This window comes from Antennarius striatus, chromosome 8 (assembly GCF_040054535.1).
Source record: "Antennarius striatus isolate MH-2024 chromosome 8, ASM4005453v1, whole genome shotgun sequence".
Taxonomy (NCBI): Eukaryota; Metazoa; Chordata; class Actinopteri; order Lophiiformes; family Antennariidae; genus Antennarius; species Antennarius striatus.
Window position 1 is genome coordinate 9,366,526 of NC_090783.1, and position 20,095 is coordinate 9,386,620.

At 43.9% G+C, this 20,095-nt stretch overlaps 1 protein-coding gene across 3 annotated transcripts in view; it reads right to left on the minus strand.

The window, feature by feature from the left end:
• rptor (regulatory associated protein of MTOR, complex 1) overlaps window positions 1-20,095 on the minus strand; it is a 120,397-nt gene that overhangs the window by 8,615 nt on the left and 91,687 nt on the right. Inside the window, exons 26-34 of one of the 3 annotated variants that reach the window (XM_068321046.1) lie at window positions 19,162-19,267; window positions 14,671-14,785; window positions 14,439-14,563; window positions 11,644-11,745; window positions 10,127-10,174; window positions 6,100-6,206; window positions 5,700-5,827; window positions 2,337-2,423; window positions 2,146-2,262 (exon numbers count right to left, since the gene is read on the minus strand). In XM_068321046.1, coding sequence (XP_068177147.1) covers window positions 2,146-2,262; window positions 2,337-2,423; window positions 5,700-5,827; window positions 6,100-6,206; window positions 10,127-10,174; window positions 11,644-11,745; window positions 14,439-14,563; window positions 14,671-14,785; window positions 19,162-19,267 — 935 coding nt within the window. Of the gene's footprint in view, window positions 1-2,145; window positions 2,263-2,336; window positions 2,424-5,699; window positions 5,828-6,099; window positions 6,207-10,126; window positions 10,175-11,619; window positions 11,746-14,438; window positions 14,564-14,670; window positions 14,786-19,161; window positions 19,268-20,095 lie in introns of all 3 variants that reach the window. The other 2 variants (XM_068321045.1, XM_068321047.1) reach the window with 2 other exon arrangements.

Genomic DNA, 20,095 nt, shown 5'->3' on the forward strand with positions numbered 1-20,095 from the left:
TCTCCTGGAACAATGAGGTGGGCGTGTCACAACTGCTCAGAAGATCAATAATCACAAATAAGGCTGACCAATCCGACAAGATCTCGGCAAAGATCCAAAAATCAATCCAGCTCCTCTGGATAGACTTCCAGCTTCCATAAACTTTTCTTTTGGCATTTCCCTTCAGGGGTTGCCACAGCAAATCAGTTGCCTCCATCTAACCCTGGTTTTTGCATCCTCTTCTCTCACACCAACTACCTTCATGTCCTCTTTCACTACATCCATAAACCTCCTCTTTGGTCTTCCTCAAGGCCTCCTGCCTGGCAGTTCAAAACTCAGCATCCTTCTACCAATATATTCACTATCTCTCCTCTGGACATGTCCAAACCATCTCAGTCTGGCCTCTCTGACTTTATCTCCAAAACCTCTAACATGTGCTTTCCTTCTGATGTACTCATTCCTGATCCTATCCTTCCTGGTCACTCCCAAAGAGAACCTCAGCATCTTCATCTCTGCTACCTCCAGCTCTGTCTCCTGTCTTTTCTTCAGTGACACTGTTTCTAGACCAAACAACATCGCTGGTCTCACCACAGTTTTGTACACCTTTCCTTTCATTTTAGCTGAAACTCTTCTATCACACATCACACCTGACACTTTCCTCCACACGTTCCATCCTGCCTGGACACGCTTCTCCACCTCTTTTCCACACTCTCCATTGCTCTGGACTGTTGACCCTAAGTACAGTGGTACCTCTACTAACGAAATTAATTGGTTCTTGAAGAAATTTCGTAAGTAGAAAATTTCGTAGAGATACGTTTTCCATGCAAATGCCCTAATCCGATCCAAGCCCCCCAAAATTCAGATATAAATGTTTTATAAAGCATAAAAATGCATCAAAACATGTAACAACATGCTACAATTAGATTATTACACAATAAATGAGAGTTGTGCATAATGTAAAAAAAAAAGAATAGAGAATAAAAATGATGGTCATTTAGCTTTTATTAGCTTTCATTGTTCTTTGCCCTCTTTGGTTCATGCGCTCTTGCCTCACGATGCCAAAAAAAAGTTAATTCCAGTCATCCTTTCATACTTCTCCAACCACCCACGCAATGCCTTAAACTCTTTAAACTTCCTTTTGTTTTAATAACGTGGCGATTATAGATGCATTACGGCCATATTCTTTGGCGAGATCAACCAAACCCATCCCTTTTTCATGCTTTTCTATTATCTCTTGCTTTGTACGGACAAAAAAACCTCTTCTTCGTCTTTTCTTTTCCCCTTTTCTCCATCACTTTCTTAGGGTCCATAGCGAATACTCAGAAAGTTAATATATTTACGTAAAACTATCAGAACACGTTGCGGGTCGAATGATGAGGACGCTGCATACTCTGTCTTACTCTGGCTAACCTTCATTCCTCTCCATTCCAGGACACACCTCCACCTCTCTAGCTTCTCCTCCACCCGTTCCCCGCTCTCACTACAGATCACAATGTCATCTGCAAACATCATAGTCCATGGAGATTCCTGTCTAACCTCGTCTGTCAGCCTGTCCATCACCATAGCGAACAAGAAGGGGCTCAGAGCTGATCCCTGATGCAGTCCCACCTCCACCTTAAACTCCTCTGCCACACCTACAGCACACCTCACCACTGTCTTACAGTCCTCATACATGTCCTGAACCGCTCTAACATACTTCTCTGCCACTCCAGACTTCCTCATACAATACCACAGTTCCTCTCTGGGCACCATGTCATAAGCTTTCTCCAGATCTACAAGGACATAATGCAGCTCTCTCTGGCCTTCTCTATACTTCTCTATCAACATCCTCAAAGCAAATACTGCATCTGTAGTACTCTTTTTTGGCAAGAAACCATACTGCTGCTCAGATGCTCACTTCCGCCCTCAGTCTAGCTTAAACTACTCTTTCCCGTAACTTCATTGTATGGCTCATCAGCTTTATTCCTCTGTAGTTGTCACATTTGCACACCTCCCTTGTTCTTAAAAATGGGCACCAGCACACTTCTCCATTGTCAGGCATCTTCTCACTATCTAAGATTCTGTTGAATAAACTTATACTTCCATTAACTTATTCTCATTTAGACAAATGAGAATAATTTAACGAAGATAAAGGATGTCATAAGACAGAGGCAGGGTCAAACTCACCAGGCGAACAGGTTGGCCTGCGGGTGGATGTCCAGAGCCGTTAAACCCTTCACCGTCTGCAGCACGTTGATGGAGTCCGGCGTCCGCTGTTCGAAGAATCGCACATCTCCGTTGACGCTGGTGGGAGGAGCCAAAGTGAGGATAGAACAGAAAAAGTTGCATGGCTCTCAACCAATGGAGGCAGAGCTTACCTGACGCTGATGATATGTCCATCTGTCTCCTTCTGCAGGTGAGCTTTGACTACCCAGGCGCTGTGCTCCCTGTAGGTCATGACCCGACTGCAGGATGGACAAAACAAACGTCAGCTCGTCCACAGGTGAAAGACGCAGCTGCCATCATGTTAATAACACCTGTTAAGTTCAGCGAGGCCGGAATGTCAACATACAGGAAGTCCTCAACTTACAAACAACTGACATTTAGATATATGAACAAACAAGCTTCACCATATTCTACTATTGTCTCGCAGATCGCCTTTCTGCCACAACCCTCGCGGGGCAGCACCACTGCGTTCACGCAGCTCCAACAGTGGCAACCCCCTCTTGTTATATCCCGCTTCAAAGCGGTGTTCGTTCGTCCGGTCATCTGTCCATTTGTCCACCATATACAGTGCCTTGCAAAAGTATTGGCCCCCCCAAGAACTTTGACATTTTGCTACATTTCAGGCTTCAAACTTAAAGATAAAAAACTGAAAATATTTTTCAAGAATCAGCAACATGTGAGATACAATCCTGAAGTGGAACTAAATTTATTCAACATTTTATATTGTGTTGACAAATAAAAAACTGAAAAGTAAGATGTGCAACAGTATTGGCCCCCTTTGAGTTAATACTTTGTACAACCTCCTTCTGCTGCGACCACAGCCGCAAGTCATTTTGGGTATGTCTCTATAAGTTTTGCACATCTTGAGACAAATATTTGCCCATTCCTTCTTACCAAACAGCTCAAGTTCCTTAAGTTTAGATGGAGTCATTGTGCACAGCAATTTTCAGATCTTTCCACAGAGGCTCTATTGGATTGAGGTCTGGACTTTTGCTTGGCCATTCTAACACCTTTATATGGTTAGTTTTAAACCATTCCATTGTGGATTTGAATTTATGTTTAGTATTATTGTCCTTTTGGAAGGTGAACCTCCGCCCCATCCTCAGGTCTTTTGCAGACTCCAACCGATTTTCTGCCAGAATCGCCCTGTATTTGGCTCCATTCATCTTCCCATCAACTCTCACTATCTTCCCAGTCCCTGCTGAAGAAAACCAACCCCAGAGCATGATGCTGCCACCACCATATTTGACTTTGGGTATGGTGTTTTCAGGGTGATGTGCAGCGTTACTCTTACACCAAACGTAACATGTTGCATTCAGCCCAAAAACTTCAATTTTGGTCTCATCTGACCAGAGCACCTTGTTCCACATGCCATCTGTATCTCCCATGTGGCTTCTTGCAAACTCCAAATGGGGCTTTTTATTGTTTTCTTTCAGAAATGGCTTTCTCCTGCCACTCTTCCATACAGGCCAGATTTATGCAGAGTACGACTAATAGTTATTTTATGGACAGATCGTCCACCTCAGTTGTGTATGTCTGCAGGTCATCCAGCGTGATCATGGGCGTCTTTGGTTGCTTCTCTGCTTAGTTTCCTCCTTGTTTGGGCTGAAAGTTTAGAAGGACGGCCAGGTCTTGGTAGGTTTGCGGTGGTTTTATGCTCTCTCCATTTTGATATTATTGCTCGCACAGTGCTCCGGGAGACGTTGAAATATTGTGAAATCTTCTTGTATCCCATTCCTGCTTTAAACATTTCCACAATTTTATCCCAGACCTGCCTGGTGTGTTCTTTGGTTTTCATGACGCTGTTTGTTCTCCAATGTTCCGTCATAGACCTCTGAGACCATCACAGAGCAGGTGCATTTAAACTGAGACCAAATGACACATAGGTGAACTGTTTGTCATTGTTAGTCATTTAGGTCAACACTGGATCATTCAGAAGTCATGAGGGAACTTCTGGAGTCGATTAGCTGAGCTGAGAGAACAGAGGGCCAATACTTTTGCACGTCCTACTTTTCAGTTTTTTATCTGTAAACACAATATAAAATGTTGAATAAATTTGGTTCCACTTCACGATTGTGTCTCACATGTTGTTGATTCTTCAAAAATATTTTCAATTTGTTATCTTTAAGTTTGAAGCCTGAAATTAGGCAAAATGTCCAATACTTTCGCAAAGCACTGCATCTTCGCAACCGTTGCAGATAGAAAGATGAAACAAAAAACACATTACTCGGGCAGCAAAGGGGATGAAAATGAGGTGATGACCTTGACCTTTAGAAATGTACATTACGGTTGAAATTAAATTTTTGTACACTAAGGAACTGGATAAGATAGAAAGACGAGGGAGAAAGCCAGTGTGAGACCATAGATCAAAGCTAGTGCTTTGATCTATGACAGTAGGTCAGAGCACTAGCGTTGATCTTTGACCTATGCATGTAGGTAAAATTTTAAATTCAGAGGTGTCACGGGATGTTGCAGTCTGACTGCATTGGTTCTAGTTTTTTGTTGTTGATTGTTGTTAGCATCTTAGAGCGTCAGGTGTCCTACATTGGATATGTTACTGTTTATCATGGATGATAAAGCAATGGCTAGTGAAATAACTCCTTCTCTTTCTTCACTCTAAAGATAAGCTAGATACTAGAATACGTACAGCGGAACCGGATAAGAAAGACGAGGGAGAAGGCCAGTTTGAGTGAGACCATTGATCAAAGCTAGACAGGGTAAAGTTTTGAATTCAGGGGTGCCGCGGGATGTTGCAGTCTGACTGCCTTGGTTCTAGTTTTATGCTGTGAGGAGAAGAAGACTGAAGCTCTGGTGGCCAGGCAGCAGTCCTCTCCAAGGCAACATGTGATACAGTTGGAAATCCACAGGGTGGCCTCATTGGATCGTAACTCAAAGAAGGAGAGAAATCCAGTGGTCACACAGAAATTTATATAATAAAAGAATAACCCACTTCTAGGAAGGCAGTTTACTGTGACATTGCAGTTAACTCCTTACATTATAAAGAGTGAACATAAAATGGAACCCAACTTGTCCCGACACAGAAGGGCTTATTTATGGATGTGACACTTTTGTTGTTTCCCTCATGTGTTGTTTCTGGTCATGTATAATCTCTGGAGGAGCAACACAGCTGCTGGTATCTAACTGCAAGCCTGAGGGGAAGCTTTAAATTATCTTTACTAGACTAGATTTATGTATCACTTCGTGGTTTAGTGACTTTGCTTTCCCATAGGGACAAAAATTAAAACACTTAAAAAAAACTGGGGGCTAAGAAGGCCCTGGCGTCCATTAAAAGAGGTGGTGAACCCTGAGGGAGAACTACTTCGACTCACACATAACAACTATAGATTGAAGAAGTGAATAATGTGCAGCCAGGATTAACGCTCACACAATTTATTGTGTGTGAATTTATTCAACTAACAGTGAGGCAGTCAGAAAAGCAAACACAGGCAGAACCCTCCCAACACACGTGTCAAAAACATCTCATCAGTGTTTGGATGGGACGTGTCATGCAGTACCATTCATTGGGGCCCATCCTCCTGTCGAATACGCGTACGGATCCGTCACCCAGACCGGCGACGATGAGCGATCGCTGAGAATCACAGGACAGGCTGGTCACGCAGCTGTCGGCTCCCGTCGGGATGTCCTGGTGAACACACGGAGACACAGATCCCTGAAGAAAAGCAGCCCACAACGCTCAACCTTAATTCGAAGCAGCGCTCCCTGCTCTGCTAGGACCGGGCGTCGATACGCTGCCACAGGTAAGGCTGGGCCACGTGCATTAAGCCCATCAATAAGGACAATGATCGGTGCACCGTCGACCGTTAGATGTGTAACAGACAAAAGGAGGCAAGGGTGTGTGTGATGTGTGTCTGGACATGATCCGGTGAAGATTATGTGTTCATGGTGACCCTTTACCTGGACCTTCATCTCCCTGTCAGCGTCCCAGATCCTGATCACTCGGACGTCTCCGGACGTCATGAGGAGACCCGTCTCCTGCTCCCAGTCCACCACCATGCCTGCACCTATAACACAAGACACCAGAGCACACTAAGCATGCGCAGACGTTCCTCAGGCACGACAAGAACAATCTGCTCGAGGCTCATGAGGCCCTCGCCGCCATATGTAGAGACTCAGAAGGAAAGATCTGTGCAGCTCCCCAGTGATTAAGGACCGGCACATTCACACGTATTTCTGCAGAAGCTGCAGATTCATAAGCGGCAACATTTCGAGTCAATTACTGAAGATTTTGCATGACAACTGCGGGGGAGTAGATCCCGACTCAGATGATTCAAACGACAACATCACAAAGTGAGAAGGAAGACGCCACAGACGGCAGAGCCCTGACAGCGGCGGTGAAGTGAGCGGCGCCGTGTCATCCAAACAGGCCCTGTTGGCTCAGGCTGGAGCCCGAAGGCTTCAGTATGCATCAAACCAAGCTCTTGTCAGATCCAGGAGCAGCATCTGAAGGCCCGTCCCACAGCACCTGTCTGATGTCAGGATTTCTGCATCTGAGGCCCACAAAGTGACAGCCACTCCACACAACAGTTGGTCGGACGACAATATAAATTTGAACTCCTCATCTAAACTCTGTTCGTGCAAGCGATGTGTTTTTAGGTAGGGGTGGAGCAAAGAAAGCTAACATACATTTTTAAATGTCAACTTAAATATTGGCCATATCAGTTGCCAGAACTTTCAGATCTACAGTAGAGCTGCAGGATTGCTCAAAGAAATACCTTCAAACATCTGAGTCGACTGGTTAAATAAACGTGAGGATTTCCTTCCTGTCTTCTTCCTCCCATTCTTTCACAGTCAAACAAGCATTAGAACTACGTCAACTTTGTTCAAAGGTGTTTAAATCAATCCACTGGAAATTCCTTGGAGAGGTTTCACCTCTCATCCAAGAGGCTTCTTCAGATCTGGTAGTGTTTGGTCTCGTCTCAGCTTCTAAGCTAAAGGCTTCAGTTTAGAAGCTGAGACGAGACCAACCACCTCGAAGTCCAGTGGATTGATTTGAAGACCTTTGGATAACCATGACCTGGATGGATGAGAACCTTCACAGACATCTACCTACTTTGCTTTTCCCCAACCTGGAAGGACAACCACGAACATGTCCACTGCTTGGGATCCCTTCCCAACGTTTCCCTCTCTCAGACCTGACTTAACTTTCTTCTCCTAGTGCTCCTACTGTTTTCAGGAAAACCTGAACCCTGTCTGACGGCTTCAGATCCCCCATTTGAAGTCATCTGACCTACTCAGCGTGGGCTTATTTGGAGGGATGGCACCGGAGAAACTACATCACAAGGCTTTTCTTCCTAGTCAGCGACACGTTTGCAGTCTTAAGCAGGGATGCCTGACGCTGGCCCGTTTCTGGGTGAGAAGAGTGGAGGCATTCCCTTTGGCAGCTCTGTGATAAAGATATCTAGGTTTGGATTAGGGGGCCTGAGCTTCTGAAAGAGTCACCATCACAGAAGTGCTGGCATCTATTCTATATAAAATAGGAAGCAAAAATGTCACCAAACCTTTCACAGATTTGCCTTCAGTTTGGTTTCGACCGGACCGACCGCCGCATAGTCAGACCGATCCCCTTTGGATTCTGTTTTGAGCGTTGCTGGAACAGTGAGAAAGAATTAAAATGCCATGGATGTAAAGACTTCCCCATTTTTTACATCCGTTTTGGATGATGTGTCCAGCTTTTGTGATGGCCAACACTAGAAGCCAGGCTTTAAATTCCATGAGGTTATATTACTTGCCTTCATTTGACAGTTCAGGAAGGGTATCATTCAACGGAGGGAAGAAACGTAAAAGGTTTACCAAGAGTCACACCTGAGACCTGACCTCTGACCTGTCACTTCAGTCTCTTGTGGTCAATGATAAAAAAACAAGCAATAGGTGTGAAGGTAACTCAGACCAGATTAGTTACCCACACAGAAATCGATAGACACGGAGAACAAAAATGTGGGGGCAATGCTTCATTTCACCAAACTGCCTTACAGAGGTATAGATAACTTCAATGTCTCTTCGCCTCCTCTTCCTGTCCGACTGAGATCAAATCTTCTCCCCCAATATCAATTCAACAGCAGCAGTGATATTGTTAGCAGAACTGCTTTTCCCTCGTTGAACCTTTGCTTAAGTGGGATTCTTTTCCCACCATTAACAGTGCAGCTGCGCTACATCCTCTGGTTCTGCACCGAGGAGGGTACCTAATTTGTGATATAATTAACTATTCCTTTGCATAAATATCTGCTTCACTCCTCCCTCTCTCTAGAGGAGGTGCCTTCACATTTTGCACCATTATCTGCAGTGATGGACCGGCTCTCGCGTACGCTGCAGCTCATTGAACAGTACAGCAGCCCTCATGCTTCTTCACCCTCTCAGGGTTTTCTCTTCAGCGTGTTTGCTTTGAAAATGTCCTCCAGGACCACCGTAATAATGTTTCTACAGGATTACCTTTGACTTATAATGGAATGACATAACTAGGGGCCTGGAGGCGTCCCTTCTGTGGCATTTGTCTAAAATTTAACGGTTGAGCCTGTGTTTGACTTGAATAATGTGAATCTTTATTGAACTCATGTGATTTCAGGGTTATTAAATAATTGATATCCACCACAGTCACACAGTCATAGAGGTTAGTACTTTGTTGAAGCTCCACATCAGGGCCCTGTTTTGGAGTTTGGATGTTCCCAGAGCTTCAGATTTAACAAGGAGCCAGGCAGCAGAGGGAAATGTAGAGGCATAGATTCTTCCTCACTCAAGCCAAAGAGGAGAGGGCTGCCCTACTTTTCCAAAAGACCACAGATAAAGAGAAAGGAGGGAGCCTTCCCCATTTTGAGAAACTGAAACTGCAGGGGTCGGGATGAGCAGACTGTACAAACGGAGGTAGAAAGACCAAGGTGAAGTAAACACCAGTGTGGAATACTGCTTCGTGTGGATGGCTGTAAATCTAATGGACAGAGGTGTGAAGCTTGTGTTCGGTAGTCACAGATATAATCCATCCGGTCGGTTGGTTCTCTACTTCCTGTGGAGTTTAACAGGCTAATACCTCTTTAAGATGGCCTCAGTGGCTCGGCTGTTAAAATAACACAGCTCTGACATGCTCCCAATTAAAGACTGACACCACCGAGACCGGCTTAACTAACTGTGTTTCTATACAAGAGAGATGCCACTTGAAAGTGAAAATGAGTAATAGGGCAGTGGCCTGATTAAAGCCATCCCATCTTCCGTTTCTTCTAACAAGCATCTATTGGAGGAGAGTTTTCAACGTGGATTTCAACCATAAAGCTAAAAGTGCAAATTTGCTTTAAATTGACAGGCGGCTAAAGCCCTCCCCGAAAACAAGTTTTACCAGAACAGGTAAATAAATTTAAATGAGCACGGCTGCTCCGTCAGCTTTGGATTGCTCCACATCTGAAAAGGTCATGTTCTATTTGAACGTTTCAAAGTGCAAAAGTAAAGACGCAAAAGATGGATCCAAACATTAGCATCTACGGCTAATCGCTAACTTCAATGAACTAAGTCCTGCATCAGTTTCTGCGGGGTCAGATGGCCTCGGAGAGCCACAACCACATCAGAGATACATGTAAACTGCTCCAAGAAGGAAGTCTCCACCCTGAAACTCTTCACAGGTTTGGTTTGTGTGCTTAGTTGATATTGTTGGCTTAAACTAACCTAACTTTGTTGTCTCTCTATCCTCTTCTTTATTTATTGTAAATTGCCTCTTTTTATTTAAGATGACAACTCAGTCTAGAAAACTTGTTCAAACTCTTGCTCCATTCTAACTTTTGGAATGACGTAATGGGGCATCAGCGGAAAGATGAAGGGATGAAGGGTGGCCCGCTGGTAGTAGGAATAAAACAATTCAACTAAAGAAAAGGAAGAAGTAGAAGAACTATGCTGCTGGATGTTCTGGAAGTGTGGCAGAACTCAATAAAATGGCGCTACTCACCTCCTTGCTTACTCCTGTCAAGATAGATGGAGACCCTTCTGGCGAGACCTGTGGGCAGGGGGAGGGAGCAGAGGGGAGGGGTTCAGGAGGGCAAAGGATGGAGGAGAGCAGGAACATAACAAAGCAAGCAACAAATTAACGAGGAACCCCGCCCAGCATGCAGACACACACAGTCGACCTCATGAAAATGCACCACAGAGGGATGAACAAGGCTACCATATCCCAGCATGGCGTCCCCCAAACGACCAACTCTGATAGCCCCGCGATCAAAGAGTGGAAAGGGAGGGGTGAGCCGCAGCTTTAACCCCGCAGGATGCAAAACTCCACATCCGCTCACCATAGGGCAAAAAAGCTCAACTACAGAGGGTTCAGTGTGTGTGTGTGTGTGTGTGTGTGTGTGTGTGTGTGTTTCACAGAATGACAGTTTGAGAAGTTACAAGGCCAGACTGAAAAAAAATAACTGGGCGTTCTTATTGGGAAATTGATCGCTGCCTTATTCAACCTCCTGCGACGTTGGAAATAAAAAAACCCCCAGCAAAATAACAACAAACCAGGCAGACTAGAGCCTAGAGGTGGTCGCAGCTGAAATAATAGACTGAAAGCACATGACTGGACAACTGTGACGGGATGGCTGAGGACAGGCTATCTGAGAGGGGGGGGGAGATGGGGTGGGGGCATGGGCAAATGTTTAGGAGTCACTTTGACCTGCCTGGTGTTGTATTTCATTAGATTTTACATCCTTAATCTCACTGAAACTTTTACTACATTCCCATTGTGGCCCACATAATGCTGGCCGAAGAACTCCAGACAGGAAGACGCTCCTCAAGTACTCAACTGGATTTGGTTCCATTTTCAAAGACGCTGAGTGGTGCCATCAGAGGCTGAATCGTTTTAAGGATGAGCTACATGTTTTGGAACGGCAATGAGTCCCCCTTCCCTTTTGCGAGGCTGTTTATTGTGTTGTGTTGTAGAACGGAGTGGTGTCTTTATTAACCTGTCGTCACCGAATTCCTCTGAATTAACCTCAAACAGGATTGGTGTGGAAGAAAACAGGCCCACTTTTCAAAGGATTTCATCGCTTATTCTTGGAGCCGCAACCTTCAACCGTGTTAAAGAGCTATTAACAGCTATTACTATCATGTTAACACAAGCTGCTGCTGCACCACGCCCTGCTGTGTTCATAATAAAACCCTTGACTCCCCCGATGTGGTGGTTTTCACTGTTTTAGTGCTGCGTGGTCGGCGGGACCAATAGATGGTGGAATGCAACAGAGAATGCACCCAAACCGTTGTAGGAGTCCAAAAGGATCAATAAAACCACAGAAGAAAAAAACATTGCAGCTCCTCTCCTGCCTGTTCGCTTGTAGGTGGAGGTGTGTGGAAGCATAATGGGATGGGTGAACAGTGGGGCAGTCCATGAGTCACTACAGGAAGTACTGTATGAGTGGGTGGATTGGAGGGGGGGGGGAGTTATAATAAAGCATAAGTCTTTACTGTGAGGGCTGGTGGGGGCCTGACCTCTGGTGGTGGGCAGCATGTCGGACAGACCCTGCCACGCCGTCACCATCTCCGGGTTCTTCTGGTCAGCGAAGTTCTTCCAGATACGCAACGCTCCGTCATCTGGAGGGAGGCGCAGGAGAGGGGTCGGGGGTGAAACAGAACGCACTCACATGTAGTTCAGTCAGCAGGTCAAAAGGCGCTGGCAGGGAGGCTGGGCACAGAGATGCTAGGCTAATCTGAGAGTGCTACAACCACAGAAACTCTCCTTGCCCTTTGAATCTTGTATTTTACCTTTTTAACACTGTTTACTCTTTAGAGCTAACTTCCTCTCTGATATCCTTCACAGCATGACTGATGGAGAAAACACAAATTAAATTACAGTGATGAGGTGGAATTTACATTTATAAATCACTGAGCTTCTATCTTGGGAGGTGTGCGATGCAATCCAGCAATCGTTCATTTATTGCTGTGCTCTTAAACTAAATAAATGTGTGTGTTGTAATGCGGAGCGATTGGCTGCAGGTTCTCTAGGTTATGAAGATAAAGCCGTGGAGGGTAATTGCTTTGCTGTGTTGATGAATGATGATGAATACACACAAGTCGTGTGTGTGTGTGTATGTGTGTGTGTGAGGGCGCTTGTGGCTGTTACAAACGAGTCTCGATGCGATTTCCCTCGTACCGGTGGGCGTGCACGTTTCAGCCGATTCACTTAAAAAACGTTTAAGTCATTTCTAGCTTGGGTCGGCTGGGCTTGCGCTAGTCATTTGCCAATTTGCCATAGGCGAAGTAAATTCCAGATTGATTTTAGCCTGTGTAGCCACAGTGGCGTTCTTATTTTTAGGAAAAAAAAGGCTAAAACTTACAACTTTTTTGGACTCGCAAAAATCCCAGAGCGATAACATAAAACAAACTTTTTCTCTCGCTAGGCGGCACGCATCTTCTTCGTCTTCTTCTTTGTCTTCTTCTTCGTCGGGGTGCATGCCAACGGAAATAGCCGAAGTGACCCGAACGCTCCCGATCATTAAATATGCACTCGAGTCATGACCTCCTCTCGTCCAATGAAAAAACAAGGATTCTATTTTTACAAGCTAAACCCGCGAATTGGTGTATGACAAGGTGAGGACAATCGATCGAAAGAAAATGAGAATAGAGTGTTTTATAGTAGATTTTGCGTTAAAATTCTAATTGAACAACAAATGGTGAATGCTGAGAGGGGGTAGGAGTGGTGACAGATTGATCAGAAGGTAAATGAAAGATATCATCAATACTTTTTTGTAGTCTTACACTTTTGATCCCTATGACCGGCAGGAATAACCAGCGATGCATGTAAATGTGTATTCACCTCACTTGCTATAATAGCAAGTAAAACTTACAAGGAAACATTGAGTAATATCTTGTATGACTGTATCTTCACACAGTGAATGCAGGTTTTTCCTGCTATTATAGCAAGCCGCTGTCTTGGACATAGAATGTGGCTATTTGTGGCTTACTCAATTCGTTTACACAGAGCCACAGTGGCTTAGTCATATTAGCTCCAGGTATAAGCCCAGAGGCCTGTACCATAAAGCTGGATTACGGCTTAGCGAGATAATTTCAGGCTTAACCCTGCCTTTTCGGTACCATAAAAGTGGCTGACTTTCTATCGGGCTACGTTGTCGCGGTAACCTATGCTGAACACCTAACCTGCTCCGGAGTAGGATAAGTTTAAGATAAGAGCTCAGCGGGTATAACAGCCCCACACACTGACCAATCAGTTCTCTTGGAAAATGGGCTGTCCATTTTATGAGAACCCGGTGGATCTTGGTGCACAGCTTGTGCGAAGAGCGCTCAGGCGTGAGGGAATATTTAGAGATCCCTGTAATCCGTTCGAATTGCCTGAACAATCACTGTACGAAAGGTACAGGTTTTGGGGAGAGGGGTTACATTACATCTTTCAGCTGCTGGAGCTGTACATCAGTAATGTAACGCACCGCAACCACGTGCGGACAGTCCCGCACACAGTGTGCATTGCACTGAGTTTCTTGGCCACAGTTAATATATTTCTTAGTGATGTTTGTAATTAATATGATGTCCTTAAATCCCTCATTGGATGGGTTACAAGCAAGCCACAGATAAAATGTCATTAATCAGTTATTTGTTTAAGTAAATAATGGATTGATTCATTCATTCATAGGTACTTTTATGTATTCTGTTGGCGATGCCGAAAACCTCGGGAAGAACACAGTATGTAGAGCCATTCATGAAGTCGCGGAAGCTACAATCACATGCCATAACGAAAAATGTTGTACACACATACATTTATGGAACACACAAATGTTACTGTAGTCAGATATACAAGTGCAGTCATAGTGGGGAAGTAATATTATAATGGAACTACCTTCCGCATTGACAGTCGGCAATTTTGTGCCAGCGATCCTTGCGCCGTTTTGCAGCTGCAACTGTGTTGCTTTTTGCCTGGATTATTGATTTGTATTGCTCGTATTTATTATTTATTATTGTTTGCTCCTCCGTTGTGAAATATGCAGCTCGGGCCGGTTTGATGCATGTTTGCGATTGGTCGCATGCAGCAACCTCCGCCCTTTTAATGTGAGCGCGCACAGATCTAGAGTGGACATGCCTGAATTGAATTAGTGAGTTGATAGCCGGCTTTATGGTACCGAAAATCCGGAGGGCGGATGTCTAGGTAAGTGAAGCCAGATAAGTAAGAGGAGGCCCGGCTAGGTTCATCAAGCTTTATGGTACAGGCCTCTGGTCAGTCCCGACTCTGTTCCGGCATGTGAGCGACGTCAAACGAGTGAATGTGTGTTTCATACCTGTGGCGGTGAGCAGCAACGAGCAGTCGTGTCCATTCAGGTACTCCATGGCCGTGATGTGAGTGTAACGTGGGTTCCCATTGTAGAAGTAGTCCAGCCTCTCGCCCTTCTCCCAGTCCCAGAAACTACAACAAAAACAAACACACATTAAAATCTGATGCTTCCACGTGTTTTATTTTTTACATCACGTATGATATCAGTGTGTGATGCTTTATTGTCGGCTGTCTCAGACCAGATGCTGTCTTTGTCAGCCACAGCGATGCAGGTGTTGAACGGGTGGAACTTGACAACAGATGGGACTCCGGGGTTCCTGTTGATGAATATTTGATCATCCAGACGGGAAACACCTGCAACAGGAGAAGGAGAGTGAGATTACCAGGTTAGATTACCATCCTTAATCTGTAAATTTTCAGGTCAGGCAAAACACATCATAGGTAGTACTCAACCTACGACCGCAACTGGTACAGAGTGGCTGTTGTTTGTATGTCTTTAAAATCCATTGAGGTGTTCCACCACACTAATGTGAATGACGCGCTGATGTCACTTCCTGGTCATCAAAAGTCCAACACGCCCCTTTATGTTTGATGACCCTGTTTTACTTCATTAAGTTTCTCAGTTAATCCACCAATAGTTAACATCAAACAGCAAAACATTCAGACTTCAGCGTTATCATCAGTTAATGCTTCCAGGCAGAAACCTGACCCAACCAACATTGGTTCCTACATCATTTAGTTTCTACAACAGGATGACCAGTCAACGATGAATGAATGTAAACACAAACATGCTCAAACATCTAGGTTCAGCTCTCTCCACCCTTATTGCCTCAATCATTAATCATTCAACTTCATCTGGTCACTTTCCAAAGGTCTGGAAATCTGCTGTTGTTACCCCCATCTTTAAATCTGGTGATTCAACTTCTCTGCATAACTATCGGCCAATAAGCATTCCAGCCATTTCCAAAATTGCAGAAAAATGGGTGGCACAGCAGATTGTCCATCACTGAAAGAGCAGCTCCCCCTCTCTCCACCCCATGCAGTTTGGTTTTAGATCCAAAAATTCTACTGACATGGCTACATGCCTCCTCATTGAGAAAATAAAATCTTTTCTCAACAAGGGTGGAGTTGTAGGGGCGGTATTTTTGGACTTCAGGAAAGCGTTTGATACAGTAAATCACTCTGAACTTCTAACTAAGCTTTTAAAATTCAACTTCTCTCACAACGCTGTGAGATAGATTGAATCATATCTGTATGATCAAACACAATCTGTATCCGTCAACACCTGCAGATCTGGTTCTCTTCAGCTTACATCTGGAATCCCTCAGGGATCAATATTAGGCCCCATTTTATTTAGTCTTTATATCAATGATTTGTCTGTCCTGAATGTTTAGTGTATGAAGATGACAGTTTTCTTTATTAATGTTCGCTCCAAAACACTAATCAAAAAATCAGTTAACGGTCACAGATAAATAAATAATTTATTATGGGCAAATCACGGACGCGTTTCAGCAAACAGCCTTCATCAGTGGTTCACGCTGATGAAGGCTGTTTGCTGAAAAGCGTCCGTGATTTGCCCATAATAAATTATTTAAATTATTTAAGTATTTATCTGTGAGTGCTGGTTAACTGATTATTTGATCTTTGCTACTACCGTGCACCCATTACACTATACAAGTTTTGGAGCTGTGCGCACCGTCTCCTTCACCTGAACAGCTCCAAAGACACTGTTTCTGCTAAACCCACTACAACAATGTCCTGTGTCACAACTTGATTGCAGGAGTGTTGTCTACAGTTAAATGTCTCTGAAATTGTAGGCATGTATTTCACCAAAACAAATAGAGTATCACCTGACCCTGACATACATAATAATGGAGAAAAAATAGAAATCGTCAGCCAATATAAATATCTTGGGTTAATAATAGATTCCCAGCTCTCCTTTAAAGCCAATATTGACAAATTGCGGGAAAAAAAAGTTAAATCTCGCAAATTTACGTGGAATTCGAAATGAAATTTCACCTGAAGCTGCAAAAATATACTTGTATTCAATGATTTTCAGTCACTTCAACTATTGCCTAACCATTTGGTCCCAGGCTGGTCAGAGTGCACAAAAACCATTGAAAACTTTGTACAAACAAGCAATTAAAGTTCTGGATAAAAAACTAGGCACTATCGTCACTGCGCAATTTTTAAAAAAAAAAGCCTTTTAGACTGGGACAGTCTTCGAACATTTGCAGATTGAATCAGATTTACAAAGTACTGCTTGATTTGGCTCCAGATCTTCTGGCAGAGTTCAGCCAAAGAAACATTTCTGAGTGGGTCACTCGAGGCTCTGTCAGAGGTGACTGTTTCATTCCTCTGTGCAGGAGCACTTTCAGTAAGTCAACCTGGTCAGTGAGGGGCGCTAGTGAGTGGAACTCAATACCTGAGGAGGTTAAAACTCCTCACAACATACAAGGCCTTCACAAAAAACTTGAAAATGTGGTTTATAAACACCTATAGCTGCCAACACTAAACGACAAGCCAGTTGTGATGTTTTAATGTTGTGATCAAATGTTATGTGATATGTGTGATTCTCTTTTAATAGTGTTTGAATATGTATATTTTACTAGCCTTTTGGCTAATTCTGGCTTTTTTAACCATGAATAATCATGTGTTTTATGAAATTGCACTGTCCCCTTCAAATAAACTAAACTAAACATAACTAAAGCTTTGCTTTTGAATATCTCCCTGCGATCTGCCCACATGAGTCGTTTTTAGCAACAGAACTGCATGGAACTCTTCTTTGGTTTAATCCGCCTTTAGCGCACAGGTGTGCTCGTCTCACATGGGACAATCTCTAAAGACCATAGCCAGACAGAAAAAACTATGATTAATAAAAATTATTACGACTGGGGCTAATGCGAGCATGAGTTTTACCAAATGGAATCTCAAGTTATGATGAAACTTTGATGACGCCTGAGGGGAAAATGAGAAATTGTAGCTGCAAAATAGAACATACTGGAATGAAAGGCTGAGTGTGGGAAGAAGAAGAGATTCCAGCTCGGGTAGAAAAAAATGGCAGGACTTGAGGCAAAGCAAGAAAAGCAAACCCAGCACAAGGCAGTGTGTGGCAGGAGATTCCAGGCAGATAGAAAGTCTTGCTGTGTGCCCCTTTGGCAGATTTCAACCAATAACTTAACTGCCTCACCATATGTTGTCATGGAAACAACACACAAGTTCAGCAGCCCGTCCATGGCAACCTGACTACAATCTTGAGCTAGCAATAAAGAAATGGAGAAGACGACTCCATCACAAATTCATGAGAGGCAGCTGACGAAGAGCAGCCGCAGGATGAAATGCGCATACCAATCGAGAATCGGAATTGTTGATCTGATGCTTTTGTGCATCCCAAACTGGTGTGAAATCCGACGCCACCCCGAGGACTTCAGCTCTGCCTTGTGATCCGAATGAATTTTGCTCAAAAAGAATATCAAATCAGGTTTACAGGCCAAAAATATTTCTCTCACACATTTTTCTCTAACTTTCTGCCTAATCCTCACTTCCTCCATCCCAAGTCTTCCTCTCTCTACCTCACTCCCCCCCTCTCACGAGGACAGTCCTACTCCCCCCCTCTCTTTGAGAAAACTGTGAGCATAGAGGGGAATTCAATGATTTAGCAAACAGAAACAGCGGGAGAAACACGTGCGAGGATAAGGACGTGACGCCAAACGCCTCGTGACTGTGTCTGTGTGTGTGTGGGTGTGTGTGCAGTATGAATGACGTCATGGTCTCAGTTATTCTGTTTGACAGAGTTCTGATTTCACACAGGGCGTGTGTGCGTGCATGTGTGTGTGTGCATGCTGCAGTCTGGGGTCTTTGATGTGTGAGGGGAGTCCTGTGACTCATAAAGAGGCTTCTGACTGTGCATGCAGTCCAAATCGATTGTCTCTCATCACTGAAAATCATCTGCCTGCTCACTCACACATCTGAATCGACGCTGCTCCAACGGCTGTTCGTTTGTGATTACGCCGTCAGATTTATGTTGTAAGGAGAGGCCGTGATAAAACCTTCTCAAGATCAAATTAAATGAAGACAGAAAACCAAACGTAAGGACAGGGAAAGGAGTAAAACGGAGCGACTCGAGCAAAAAGCAGCCAGCAGGTCGGAGAGCTTCTGCTCTCACAAACGAACCCATAAACAGATTAGAAAAGGAATGTTTGGGGGGATTCTGCTGGAGCACGTCAGAATAAATGTTGGTTAAAACGTTAGCGTAAAGAAAAACGGTGGGACTCATCTGGACAGTCCAGAGTGCATACAATTATGTGCTTATTAACTTGTAAATTGTGCTTTAATCTAATCTGACTTAGTGGACACAAGCAGAGGACTAGTGTTAGCGTAGCTTCAAACCGCCGGCTGGACAACACACAAACAGCTACGACTTCTGTGGTGAAGAAAATGACTCACTGCATCCAGAATGTTCAGATCATCTCAGGACAATTTCTAAAGATTTATGCAGTTAAATAAGTACAGAGCAAAAGATACCATTTTAGCATTTTGGGTGTTGTTTTGCTTGTTTGTTTGCTGCATGTGCCCAAAAAGTGAAAACCAACAACACATTTTGGTCACAACACATTTTGATTTACTGTCCAGTGAGACTAATAGTAAAACAACCTAATTCTTCATTTTAAGTCCAGTCCAGGGTTCCTGTGATAATTCAAGTGTGTGTGTGTCGGAGTGTGTGTGTTAACCTCTTTGGGTGATGCATCGGCTCTGTCGTCGCACACGAGTGTTTCTCAGGAACCTCCACTGTCGCTCCATCCTCACCTGACTCTCCACGTCGTGTTCCTCCGGAATCTAAAGCAGAGAATTCACAAAAGAGATCTGATTGATCACTCTGTCTGGAACACGTCTAGAACACGCATGTGGCCCATAACCCCTGGACATGCTCAGATCCAGCTGAGGTGGATGATGAAGACTTGAGACGTCACTAGCTTCATCAAAAATGTTGTTAACTCTATACTACAAATGAGGAAGATGTTCAGATTTCCTCTCCTTTACACCCCCTTGTATTTCCCATCCATCTCTCTTCTCTGGTCACTGCTTTGTACTGTTTTTTCTTTCTTGTAGTGAGAGATAAAAAATAAGATAATGACAATAAATGTATTCATTTAATGGCATGGAAAAGTAAACAGACAAACGAGAGTGTGGTACACATGGCAACTAATAAAACCAATATAATAATATTCACAAACTGATTGAATCGATGGAGTTTGGATGAAATACTCTCAAAAGAAATATAAATCTGAAATACCTTCAACTTCCAGAAACAGTTTATCAGTTTTCTTTTTACAAACTTGTTTCCATTCCAATTGCAAGGTTTCTTGAATGTGAATTAGCCTGACACACACACACACACACACGCACACGCACACGCACACACACACACACACACACAGCTACTATTGTGTGTAATCGATACTACTGGAATGACCTCAATAGGACAACAGAAACACAACTCGCCCTTCTGAGAGTAACGTATGAATAAAAATATTTGCGTGATAATGTCGTATGTAGTGTTTGTTAGCGCACACCCACGCACACACACACAGACGCAATTACACATGCACACACACCTGAGCGGATTGTTCTTTCAGTGTCGAGGTTACAGTCAGCTGATCATGT